General features: G+C 35.7%; 1 protein-coding gene across 3 annotated transcripts; it reads left to right on the top strand.

The window, feature by feature from the left end:
- The first annotated feature begins 1,043 nt into the window (after positions 1–1,043).
- LOC121323156 (nuclear receptor subfamily 4 group A member 2) lies at positions 1,044–12,991 on the top strand. Of its 3 annotated transcripts, none has more exons than XM_041264021.1 (8): positions 1,044–1,319; positions 8,370–8,501; positions 8,920–9,788; positions 10,489–10,618; positions 10,846–11,009; positions 11,487–11,689; positions 11,850–12,028; positions 12,158–12,991. In XM_041264021.1, exons 3-8 carry the CDS (start codon positions 8,922–8,924, stop codon positions 12,412–12,414), a joined length of 1,800 nt encoding a protein of 599 aa, XP_041119955.1. In that variant the 5' UTR covers positions 1,044–1,319; positions 8,370–8,501; positions 8,920–8,921; the 3' UTR covers positions 12,415–12,991. The 3 variants fall into 3 exon arrangements, with proteins under 3 accessions (XP_041119955.1, XP_041119956.1, XP_041119954.1); XM_041264022.1 differs by lacking the exon at positions 1,044–1,319 and adding an exon at positions 6,951–7,137 and having other exon boundaries at positions 9,098–9,788; XM_041264020.1 differs by lacking the exon at positions 1,044–1,319 and adding an exon at positions 6,953–7,137.
- Positions 12,992–13,480: the final 489 nt, after the last annotated feature.

Raw genomic sequence — 13,480 nt, 5'->3', positions numbered from 1 at the left:
TGGTCTTGTACAAGTGGCACTGCCAACGCCTGTATATGGCAGTCTACAGATTGTGCTTCTGTCTGTGTCAGTTCAAGTTTTGTCTGTCTTATAAAGATATTGGGAGAAAGACTAATTTTGGTTGATGGCTTTTGTGTGGAAAGCATTTACCGGTGTTCGTGTTGTTTAGAACTGCAGTGCCAACAGTCTTTGTGGTTTTGTCTTTTTATTTTTTTTTTAATGAAAGAGCTTCATAGATTTCACAGGCAAGTTAATAAACAAACACTAATATTAGAACGTGCAGTCCATCTAGTTCTTTGTATTAAAAAGTAAATATTACAGATAAACTACTCAGCAGTTACTTTTGTGTTTTCTTCTAGTGGGGATGTAGCCCAGTGGTAGATCGCGTGCTTCACGTAGTTCTGAAAAGGTTATAATGAAATGGGAAATTATTATTATTATTATTATTATTATTATTATTATTATTATTATTATTACTATTATTATATTTCATTTGGTGAAAACACGCACCAGTAATGCATGTTTTTCTTTTACTTTAGATAAGCAATCATCCTGGTCACAATCACACTGTATACTACACCGGTGTACTGCACAATACAATTACTATATTGTGCATGGGGGGGTTATACAGTATTTATGTTACTGCAGCATTCATCTGTAAGTAACTCACTACAGCTGTCAACTGGAATGTACAGTGGATGAAAACAAATTAATTAGTTAAGTTTATCTTGATTTATCTACTTTTGGTCCTTCAAATATTGTAGTATGAATAATGTTGCTCATTGTCACATTTCTTGAGTTGATTTCTGAACTAGACTAGATATTATTATTGTATTTATTTATTTTTACTATGTGGGTTTTCAAAAGATAAGGCACAGCCCATCATACCTATCTAATCCCACACGCCGGCAATGGAGTTATTCCTGTTTGCCTGAGTTAACTAAAGGAATGTAATCCGAACTCCTGGAACTGACGTAATGGAGACTTGGTGCTGCTGACGTGCTCATGACGCTCTTGGCTCCTGTGTTGAACAATAGTGTCGCTGCACTGGACTGCTTGTACTGCCACAATGGAGACTTTTTATCTGCTGAACGTCTGTCCCGTTTCAGGACTGACATTGGGGAAAGAAACGCTGACTTCCACACTATGAAAAAAACATATTTCTTTAGAGGGACCCACATGCTTTCTAACAACAACGAGAAATAAGGGAAATATGACGGGTTTTTTGGCCCTTGCCTGCAATCTAACGTGTTTTTAAAAATAACAATACCTCACTGAAGAAATGTATTAATTTTTTGCTGAGGGGTATGTGATAAACAGTAAGTACTACCTATTGAAGTTTTATTTGAGCTATAAAGTTAAGTGATCTGCATAAAATGGCACAACATGTTGTATGCCAGCCTGCTCTGCTTTAAGGTAGACCTCAAATATTGTAAATAAAATAACTCATTTATTTTAACTTGGATAAATGTGTAGATGAGTGTAACGAATAATATAGAGTAGCTTGTCGGTACTAAACACTAGTCTTTTTAACATTTGTTTTAATGCCATATGTCAAGATAACTAACTGTACAACAAACATGTTTTTATTTTTCTGTTTGATACAGCAGAACCGCTAATGTGGATCTAATTTTACCCAGAGGCTTTACAGAAAGTAGCGAATGACATGGACTGTAACAGTAACACACTTTATGCATGTGAAATGTTCTGTTATATACTGTAAATATGTATCTGTATTCTTGACAGGCTTATTTCCCTCTGTGAATATGGTCAATAATGGTTAGAAAGGCGTGACTCCACAGACGCAGCTGGGTAGTGTTCCAGATGTTACATAACGGTTCCTGGGCATGGATGTTCGAATAACATATGGGAAGCAACATGTCGCCATATGGTTTATTTAGACCTTTGCCTTCCAGTGAATCAATCACTCAGATTCTGAATGAAATTACCGTGACACTACACTGGCAATGATAGATTTCTTAGAGCGACTTAAACAGCTGTAGATTAAGTTAACGTGATAAATGATACTATTCCCTGTATTGTCTACATGATGACCAAAGGCACACAATCTTATAATTCAAGTATACCCTACTGTTCGACATATACCCAATCATATATTGCAATGGTATAAGAACTATTTTAGCTGTGTTTTGTTGCTTCCTACAGCATAACGCATATCAGAGTCTGTCTCCTTGCCTGTCTGACTGTCTGGTCTGTATATTTTACATACAATATGTGCATAACAAAATATAACTGTAGTTCAGGTTTAGGTATTTAAAAAAAAAAAAAAAAAAAATCTATTGGGTTTGAACCCCTTTGTCGGTTGTGGTGGTGCTGATTTTTGATTTGTCACATCTGCATGATATGTTTTTTGTGAAATATGTTTTGCAAGATGAATACCCGTTATAAAAGTCATATCCCTACAATCCTTAACCATTTAAGAAAGAATAGAAAAAAACACATATTTTTGTCTTCTACAGTCCGTTATACTTTTTTTTTTTTGCATATAGGAAGAATGACCTAAGGATATCATTTATATCTTCAATGCCAACATGTTAAACATTCTGTACTTTACAGGTTTTGACACTAGGTGTTTCTTTCATTGCTAAGGGTTAAAAAAAAGTCTTATTGGATTGTTATGTAGTTGTTTTTTTTTTTTTTTTTTTTAATGAGCCACAACTGCGCTAATACAAAACTGTTGCATCTCATCCAAAATGTGCACATGATTCGTGTCATGTTCTTGCCAATTGTGTTATACTAATGACAAACGTTTTGACTGAAAGTATTTTTGAATGTGTTAAAAAAAAAAGACTTCTAGTCAAAACGCTTGTCATTAAAAACAAGTTTCTGTTGGTATTTCTAAATTCAGCGCTGTTGAGCTTTTATGGATGCTGTAGTACGATTTTTCTTTATTACAGTAACGTCTACTGTCAGTTTTTCCAATTGCCTGTCATGTGTGATTATGCTTCAATCAAACCCTGTGCTGTAGACATGTTTACCGTTTCTTTTTAATCCCACCCGTTCTTGTAACTAAATGATTTTACACACTATGTTCTGTCAGTTCAACATTCCGAAATAACTTTAAACTGCTGATTTGATTGCACTTGATAATCTCCCTCCCCATTATGATTGGCAATTAAAATATGCATATAAATAAGGTACTTAGTAATTCAACCCTTCAGTGGACAATTACATTCCTTAATTGCAATTTAAACCCTTAATTGTAATTGGCAAATGAATAACTGTAGATTTAGGATATTATATATAAATACTTTAATAAATCAATTATTCAGAATTAATCAGTCAATTAATTAGTTGTTACACTGATAACTGTCCAAGGTACTTCAATGTAAAGAAGCAGGTGGTCGCGTTTGCACCGTGTTTATAAATTGTATTCAGCAAAGCAAAGCGGTTTCTTCCACGGAGGAATAGTTTTCAGAAAAGGCAGTTTCCGTAACATTCAGTAACATGTTGGTCAATTCGTTATATTTTCAAATTAGGGAAACACAAAAAAGTGCCGTTTTCTGAAAACGTAAATTGTGATATCTCAGTTATCTTTTCATTCATAATCAGATAAGCTAATGCGAGACTGTTTTCACTGTTTTGTGGTTATTATTCACAAGTTTTGTATGCTTTGTATACTGTAATTACTGTTACATTAGGGGGAGCTGCCGCACACTTTCTAAACACGGCACTGCGTTTATAATTTTAAATGTGTTTGGGATTTAAACACCTTGTGGTTGTTTATTTTGTAAACTTTTGGACTTGTTTATGATTTGTAACACTTTTTAAACATCTGTAGACGTTTATAACAGGGCTGGTATTTAATATCTAAACATTAAATTTAGCATAAACGGCACAGATTAAACACACAAAGTTTAACAATTATTTAAACTTCCAAATGACTAAAAACCAGCGTTACACCTAATGACGTAATACACTGCAGTTTAGGAATGGAACGTTTCTATTTTACTATACACACGTGCCATTTAGACAGTTAACGCGTCACACGTTGTCTGGTTTTACAGTGTAGACACATTCACGTTATTTATTTTAGTTTATATTGTCAATGCTCCACATTTGCTGTTTATTGCATGAATTTGGACTGTGCTAAAAAGCTCCCCCTCAAGCTAAAACTTAATTGAATTGGTCCCATTGTTTGTGTCCCACAGGGGAGTGCTTCTACATTTTGAAACGGGTTGTTTTGTTTGTGCTTTTGTGTTTTGTTTTAGATACAATCATACATTTGAAATTATATTTAATCACCAACTAGAATTAGTCTAATAATATTTGCCCCTTGATTTCAAAGTTCAGAAAAATATTACCAAAGTGCAGCAGTAATACAAATTAGACTTATTTTTGTAAGCATTGTTTTTTACTTAATGTACTTGTAGGTCTATTTTAAAATGATGTTACTTATGAATCACGAAGTATTATTTTAAATGCAGTGAAATACGCATTGTAATGTTGTAAATAAATAAACACATACTTAAGTATTGTACACGCTTCATTGTGATTGACTGATGGGTTATGAAGAGCAGCGCCACCTGCAGGAAAGAGCAAATTCTTTCGAATCCAAAGGACACTTCATGTATTCTGCAGCAAGAAAGTTTCTAAATGAAACTAAAATCTGCTTTACTACTGTTTGATAAGTTTTAATTGTATAATAAAGAAACCATCCCACAATTGTTTCCAAATTAAACTTACTCTGTTTGACATATAATATGATTTTTGAAGAATCCATATAACAAAATTACAACTTGTAAAATTCCTTGTGTAAATATGACTATATATGTAGCATCACTTTAATAACTTCATAAACAAACTGGTTGGTAGATGATAATTTACTTAGGTAAATTTACTAAGGTAAAACCACAAACTAGAATGTCGGGTTGTGTTATGTAAAACACACACACACACACACACACACACACACACACACACACACACACACACACACACACACACACACACACACACACACACACACACACACACACACACAAAAAGATAACATTCCTAACTGAGATCCATATGTATCTTATCGTATAAGTGCCTCTTATACATCAGTTAAGCACTGTGAAAAAGAGACACTGCCTTAAGTTATAGTGAACACATTTGAAGCTGTACCATTCAGTGTATAAAAGTACAGCTATGGTCATAAGCTTGGCATCAATCTATAGAATTAACAAATCGTGCTTAATCAAGTCGAATGAATAATGTTATATAAACACATTGAATTACATATCTCTTTGTAGTTGTCTATAACGAAAAACTGACAATAACTAACATGAACTGTAGCCTTTTACTATTATGGCTTCCGGTAGACTTTTGCGATATAATTGCATAGCTTCTTTGATTACATGATGTGAAATAAAATATCTAAGTTATCTAATATAGTTTATTGAAAAATAAAAAGTCTTAATCACAAAATTATAGGAAAAACGCTTGGCCATAGCTGTAGGCTACCATTCAAAACGTTAAAATTAACTGTATACTTTAACTGAGCTGTGAAAAAAAAATGCTTTTTCCTTAAGATGACGATACAATATACATACAAAGTACAACTGGTCTCTGGAGCAATGGTCTGTACACATGTAACACACCAGAATGTATGAAACAAACTAGCCTATTTTTGCAAGTGGGGAGAGGCACTGAAGTCTATTAATCTTTAATACTGATCAAGAAGTTGCGTTGTACTTAAGTACCGAGCCATTGCTCCTAATCTCCTTGCTGTTTAAAATAACTACAGTATGTCTACAATTCTACCTTCACGTTTAGAAAAAAAAAAAAAAAAAACTCCCTGGATTCTTTGTTAAAAAACAATCCCCTTTGATACTCGTGTTTCCGATGGCAGTTAACATAGCCGGTGAAACCACAACCCATTATAAGATCATAACACAGATCTGGTGTAATAATAATAAAACAACGCTGGAGAGAAGAAAAGACTCGAGCTGCTATTTTTGGCAGAGACTGTTGGTTGCGTCAATGACGGCGTTCCCTGCGTCACCTTACATTCTGCGGTCCTTTATCTCTTTTTCCCTTTCGTTTGAGTAGATTGGTTCGCCCACGACTAGTGACGCTGCTCTACTGTGTTAGTGAGCTCCCTCTGCCTGTTCCCAAAACACAAGCAGCGGGGGAAGTTAAGGTAGTCGCGTACAACGGTACACACCAACTCGTTTTTAACGTTCTAAATTCGGAAACAAACTTCCCCAGTTCACTGTCAATGTCTGTAAATAATAAATAAGACTTTTTTAGGTGTGCTAAAATGAATACATATAGTAATAGGTCTGGGCAGGGTATGGCAAATCTTCAACATATGCGTGTGGTTGTGCTGGGTGGGGTATTCTGAGGATTAACTATGTTTTGTGTCAAATCAATAGTCTGATTTAAACAGGGGCAGAACCTCTCGATGATACCCCCGCCCACACATCACATCGGGAAACGTCATACATTGGTGGTCAGCCAGTTATTTTAGTTAATCCACTTAATATTACATAAAGAAATGCAACAATGACACACAAATTAAAGAGATACCAACACAATCCACGTACTGCTTTGGTGTGACACACACACACACACACACACACACACACACACACACACACACACAATATAAGAAAAAGTGGAATCTTTTTCACTTAGTTTATGTCTGGGAAACCAAGACCTCGAAACTATTGGAGTTCGAACTATTTGTCACCTTTACATTTGTTTACATATTTACATTATAGTTTTCTAATATGTGCCTCATCTGGGACAGGGTGAAAAGGTGAACTAAAGCGATGTCCAGCTACCTTAAAAAGCGCCACAGACAATTACGTCACGTCGGAAATTTACCAAAGCCAAGAGAAGGGAGAAGGCGGGCAAGACGCCGATTGGCTTGCATCCGCGATGACGTTTTGAGGGAGGGAGGGGGACACTTTAGGCACACGCTGACTGAGAGAGATTCAGAGCTCACATCAACAAAGACACATTGGAGGGAAGGGCCAGTCTTAGCTGAGCGGTCGCAGGGAGCTGTGCATTAGCGGCACTGTCCTTTCTCTTACCACTTACTGACACTTGTTTTACAACTGCTTCAGAAAACTGTGAACAGTTTGTCTGCATGGATAGAAAAAGACAGCACAACTAAGTGAGGAGGTAAATACTGTATTTATTTATTTTGCTATTGCGGTGTGGGTAATGATGCTATTTTCTCAGCAATACACCTGTACATATGCTAGGTCTGATATAACAAGCATGCACTTTAAGATCATGCTTTGTAAACACCAGTCATACATGTTTATTTTAAATGATGCTCTTACTTGTTTGGTTACTGATATATGATCTCTACGTTGACTAGTATTACTACTATTAACAATAATTGAAATATACATGTTGTAGATGTATGTGTGTGAATGATCAGAGGGAATGCTTGAGAAAGTTGCTTAAAACTGATCATACACTCATGAGGGTTACTATTTAAGTCAAATTATGAATATAGTGCATTACTCCTTAGCCCTAGCATATTCAGATAACTTCAAAATACAGTAAAGGACTTTAAATTGTGTTTGACAGATGTTACAATAGCAAATGTATATGCTGACTCCAACTTGTTCACCTGTCCACCTGCTGGGTTTGGGCAATGCTGTCCAAATTTCAAATGCTTTGCTGCTGGCCAGGTTTATTTTCAGGTGAATACAAAAATATAACCAAATATATTCAATATGCCTTAGAAACTCAAATAATTAAATGATGCGTGTTTGTTCCGTTGCAAAACTCTATAGCTGTAAATAACTCACATATGGTAATATAATGCGTCGCTGTTTTAATGTAAGTTATATCAAATTGTCTTTTGTTTCTTAATTGCGAATGTATAAAATGTAACAATTGCATTGCACATTGCTGTGAGTTTAGTTACACATTACAGTACATGCTATTTAACGTTAGTTATACAACAATACATTACTGTACACAGAAGTAAACTGTTTAGCGTTAAAACGTTAATGTTAAAATTTGGGCTGCATGTTTTTTTTTTTTTTCTTCTTTTGAACAGCATTGCCTACAGTGCCATTTGTTGTCTTTCATTAGGTATATATATATATATATATATATATATATATATATATATATATATATATATATATATATATATATATATATATATATATATGGGACCCGCAACTTGCATGTACTTGATAGAATATAAAGGTGAAAACTGAAAAGCACACACGGGAAAGTCGATTTGTACTGGGTATCAGTCGTATTGTGCAAATGTACTATCAACTAGAATGCCACTTGTCATTTTCTATACATTTACAAATCATTTAGATAGACACACAAATAGATAGAATCTAAAGAGCACAACGTTTTTTTTTTTTTATATATTTCAGCAATAAATCGCATCGCGTCAGTTCAGATTCCCGTGTGAGGAGCACTTCATTCTTGAATCCTGAACTCCGAAGGAGAAATCCCGACACTGTCCACTTTACGTTCCTTCAACAAGCACAGTCAGTCGACTGAAGGTATGCAGACTGGACTAATTGTGACATTTTTTAAGATGTTTAATGTATCTTATTTACAACAAATTGTTCCTGAATTATTTTGGTCAAACTCTAAATTCTAAATTTGCTCACACTGAAATATGTTTTTCATTCATAATTTAAAGCGTAAACAATGTATGAAATAATACAAATAATATCCAAACAGAAAATAATATGCCTGTTTTTTTAAAAAAAAATGTCTGCGTGAAGATATATTACATCTGGCTTTGTTTTTCTTTTATAACTGAACTAGCCTAGTGTATTTTTTTTTTTTTTTTATCTGATTAATTTATTTAAAATGTAACGTTGTAAATAATTTCCACATTTAAGCATACCAGTAGGACATGCAGGGTGTTCACTTTTTGCAGTATGAGCATATGTGAAACTGTTTCGTTTACAGCCATGCCCTGTGTTCAGGCTCAGTATGGGTCTTCACCTCAAGGAGCCAGTCCAGCTTCGCAGAGCTACAGCTACCACACTACTGGAGAGTACAGCTCCGATTTCTTGACTCCAGAGTTTGTTAAGTTTAGCATGGACCTGACCAACACTGAGATCACAGCCACCACTTCTCTCCCCAGTTTCAGCACCTTCATGGACAACTACAACACCAGTTACGACGTAAAGCCCCCTTGCTTATACCAAATGCCCCTCTCAGGACAACAGTCGTCCATCAAGGTAGAAGACATTCAGATGCACAGCTATCATCAGCAAAGCCACTTGCCACCACAGTCAGACGAGATGATGGCACATTCTGGCTCTATGTACTACAAGCCATCTTCACCCCCCACTCCCACGACAACAACCTTCCAAGTTCAGCCCAGCCCAATGTGGGATGACCCTGGGTCTCTTCACAGTTTCCATCAAAATTACATGGCCACCACCCACATGATAGATCAACGCAAAAATGCAGTGTCAAGGCTGTCATTGTTTTCCTTTAAGCAGTCTCCTCCTGGTACCCCGGTGTCAAGTTGTCAGATGAGATTTGATGGTCCTCTTCACGTATCCATGAACCCTGAAACATCTGGAGCCCATCATGTGATAGACAGCCAGAGTTTCGCTGTCCCAAATGCTATGAGAAAGCAGACACCACTTGGCTTCCCCCACAGTCTTCATCTCGGTCATGGGCCACAGCTGATGGATAACCAAGTTCATTCACCTCCATCAAGGGGATCTCCATCCAACGAGGGTCTGTGTGCGGTCTGTGGGGACAACGCCGCCTGCCAGCATTATGGAGTGCGCACTTGTGAAGGGTGTAAAGGGTTTTTTAAGGTATGTGCTTTTCATTTTAACTAAGGAAAACTGAATGCAATTTATAGTTTAATAATAATAATAATAATAATAATAATAATAATAATAATAATAATAATAATAATAATAATAATAAACTATTACTCGTTACTAACACATTACACAGAAACAAAAACAGTGCAATTAGCCCCGAATTATACAGACCGCTTCTGTCTATACCATTTCAGAACTGGTTTTCCTCAAAGAAAACACCTTTATAAAATCTTGTACATTGGAAATTTCTATTTAATTGTGAGTACTTGTGTGCGTTTTTGACACAGCCTTTTCCTTTAGAAATAAATTGGCTGGGACAGAGAACCGTGTCTAAGCTAACCAAGTGGAACAGAATTCCCAATGGTAAAATTAAGTGGTCTCTTTATTTCACCATCCTGATTGAATAATCTTATCACTTTAAATAGAGGGGTCTCGGAGGGATTTAAAAATATGAATGCCCACGGTTTTGTATTTACTGAATGTCTACTCCTTCTGCTCCTTGCATATAAAACACAGCTATAAACTGGAGGGTTAGCTATAGTGTTAACATAATACATTTCCTCTATTACTGCCCTGCAAAACCCCAGCTGCGAGACCATTCGTTTTCGGCTTGTTTTGATGTTGCATTTCCTGGGAAGGATACATATGTTTATTGTCTAATCATTCTTCTCCCCTGTTTTGTTTTCAGCGCACTGTTCAGAAAAATGCTAAATACGTCTGTTTAGCAAACAAAAACTGTCCAGTTGATAAACGCCGCAGAAACAGATGCCAATACTGCCGTTTCCAAAAGTGCCTTGTTGTTGGCATGGTCAAAGAAGGTAAATATTTGTTTTCATTTATTTATTTAGATAAACATTAGTTCAGCACGAGTATTGCATTGAAAGTTTAATAGTTAGTTGGCTTGAATTGGCTATAATTTTATAGGAAATGTTTTGTTTGTTTTTGAAATGAGTATTTAGTTACATACAATGCTACATTTTGCTTCACAGCTTAGTCGCGTAAAATGCTATAGCGAACGATTTATCGTTTGCTTTCTTTATTTCAGTTGTTCGTACCGCAAGTTTAAAAGGTCGAAGAGGTAGGCTACCTTCTAAGCCTAAAAGCCCCCAAGATCCCTCACCTCCTTCGCCACCAGTCAGTCTAATCAGTGCCCTAGTACGGGCGCATGTCGACTCAAACCCTTCAATGTCCGGCCTGGACTATTCCCAAGTAAGTGAGATTCATTACGTCATTAACAATGCATGTAGAATCATGCAACTGAAATGTCAAGTATGCATTTGATGTTTTTATCTTAACATATTTTAAACATTGAAGAATATATGTAAATGCACTTGTATTAAAATTAAAACAACACATTAATACTACTAGCTTACTATACATATTAATTTTAACGAAAATTATCAATATACAATAATTATACAATATTTTTCGCCTTTTTATTTATATTTAGTAAAGACACTGAAGTACTATTGTATTAGATCATTGACTGTTTGTTACATTAAGGTTAGACGTCTTGCATGTCTTCCTTACTTGACTCGATTGCTTTAGAATAGCTAATTCTGAAATGGCCAGAGAGGGGGTTAATTGTTATAAAAACTTGACTCCCCTGCTAGAAATGGTCTTTGCAATTTCACGGGTTATATATTTTACAGGACCTCATTAAGCACTTTTTAAATTAAATTCCAGTTCCAGGCTAACCCTGACTACCAAATGACTGGAGACGACACTCAACATATTCAGCAGTTCTATGATCTCTTGACCGGCTCCATGGAGATCATCCGAGGTTGGGCAGAGAAGATCCCGGGGTTCGCTGATCTTCCTAAACAGGATCAAGATCTCCTCTTTGAATCTGCCTTTTTGGAACTTTTCGTCCTGCGACTGGCGTACAGGTACATAATTACCAAATTACTTCGACTAGACTAATAAAGAGATCAAACCCCTTCAAGCTCGACTGATTTGAATTTTATTAGCTCTCCAATAATTAGGTGCCTCTTAAATCCCTATTTATTACTCCCAGAGTAATTAATTGCGCTTTGCTATTAATTGCAGGTCCAACCCTGCGGAAGGCAAACTCATTTTTTGCAATGGGGCGGTCTTCCACAGACTGCAGTGCGTCCGTGGATTTGGAGAATGGATAGACTCCATAGCTGAGTTTTCATCTAACCTTCAGAGCATGAATATAGACATATCTTCATTCTCCTGCATAGCTGCCCTTGCCATGGTAACAGGTCAGTTCAAATGTATTACGTTTTCCTTATAAATTATGACATGGAGTTGTTTATTTCTTTTATCGTCTGCTATGCCGATGGCATCCCACTGACTTGTCTAATAACATGCATTATCTATTATTGTTACAGAGAGACACGGGCTAAAGGAACCCAACAGGGTAGAAGAACTTCAAAACAAGATTGTAAATTGTCTTAAAGACCACGTGACTTTTAATAGCGGTGGCTTGAACCGTCCGAACTATTTATCTAAACTGTTGGGAAAACTTCCAGAACTTCGTACACTCTGTACGCAAGGTCTGCAGCGCATCTTCTATCTCAAACTTGAAGACTTGGTCCCTCCCCCAGCAATAATTGATAAACTCTTCTTAGACACACTACCCTTTTAAAGACAGGAGTCTGGCATTTGATGCGATCCTGAAGAAATTCCCCAGACTATACCCTGAATAATATCTGCTAACAATGGAATGTGTGTCCGGCGTAGATCCAAAACTATTTCCAAGCGCTCGGCTGACCTGTGTGAATGACACTTTAGCTTGTGGACAAGGATTCAAAATTGGACTGCACATATACAATGGTACATACATTTTAATATATTCAAAGATTTTATTGACAAATAACGACCTCTTTTTGAGGTGAAAATGTCCGTCAAGGCTTTGTTCAACTTTTAACGAGACTGTTCTTGACCAAGAACACTACATTATTCTGCTATTGCCGTCCTTCTTATTAAATGGAAATCTCTGCTTTATGGGAGACATGTGATATATATATATATATATATATATATATATATATATATATATATATATATATATATATATATATAGTATATATATATATATATATATGATGCGTCCAATGCGTCAGTTTATAAAAGGTGCATAACGCTTGTAAATGATCAGATTCCGTTTTGCTTTTTATATTTTGTGCCTATATGTTTCTGTCAGGATTACTGAACGATAAAAACAATCTGAAAGTATTTCAAAAAGGGAACGCATGTTGTAGGATGTAGGAATACTATAGGCACTTGCTATTAAGGCAATGTCTATAATATAAATATCGTACCGGACACTATGTAGTCTATTAGATTTTATAATGATTGGTAATATGGGACACATTTTATGTAAGAGATTATGTGAGTAACAAAATATCTCAAACTGTATATATTAAAAGGGACTCGTTGTGTTTGTAAAACTGTCGAACATTCCTTGTTTGTATGTGTTATATGTACTGTTGATGTTAAATATAAACGTTTCTATCTTTATTATTTTTCTGTCTAGAACTACATTTTGCACGCTGTAGCTTCAAAAGCCTGGGAATACTGAGCACTTTCACTTTTTGTTTTTTAGGACTATAACAAAGACAGCTATCACAATTATTTTACATGCTTAACTGACATGCTTAATTTCCATATCAGTTTAATTCAGACTAATGTACGCGGTACATTATAAAAGC

The sequence above is a fragment of the Polyodon spathula genome, chromosome 11 (assembly GCF_017654505.1).
Source record: "Polyodon spathula isolate WHYD16114869_AA chromosome 11, ASM1765450v1, whole genome shotgun sequence".
NCBI lineage: Eukaryota > Metazoa > Chordata > Actinopteri > Acipenseriformes > Polyodontidae > Polyodon > Polyodon spathula.
This window is presented reverse-complemented; position numbering and strand designations above follow the sequence as displayed.

What these genes read in the sequence shown, in the direction of transcription:
- LOC121323156 (XM_041264021.1), top strand. Translation starts at nt 8,922, where the DNA reads ATGCCCTGTGTTCAGGCTCAGTATGGGTCTTCACCTCAAGGAGCCAGT. An exon ending in GGTGTAAAGGGTTTTTTAAG is followed by an intron (nt 9,789 to 10,488) that starts GTATGTGCTTTT and finishes TTTTGTTTTCAG; the next exon opens with CGCACTGTTCAGAAAAATGC. An exon ending in TGTTGGCATGGTCAAAGAAG is followed by an intron (nt 10,619 to 10,845) that starts GTAAATATTTGT and finishes TCTTTATTTCAG; the next exon opens with TTGTTCGTACCGCAAGTTTA.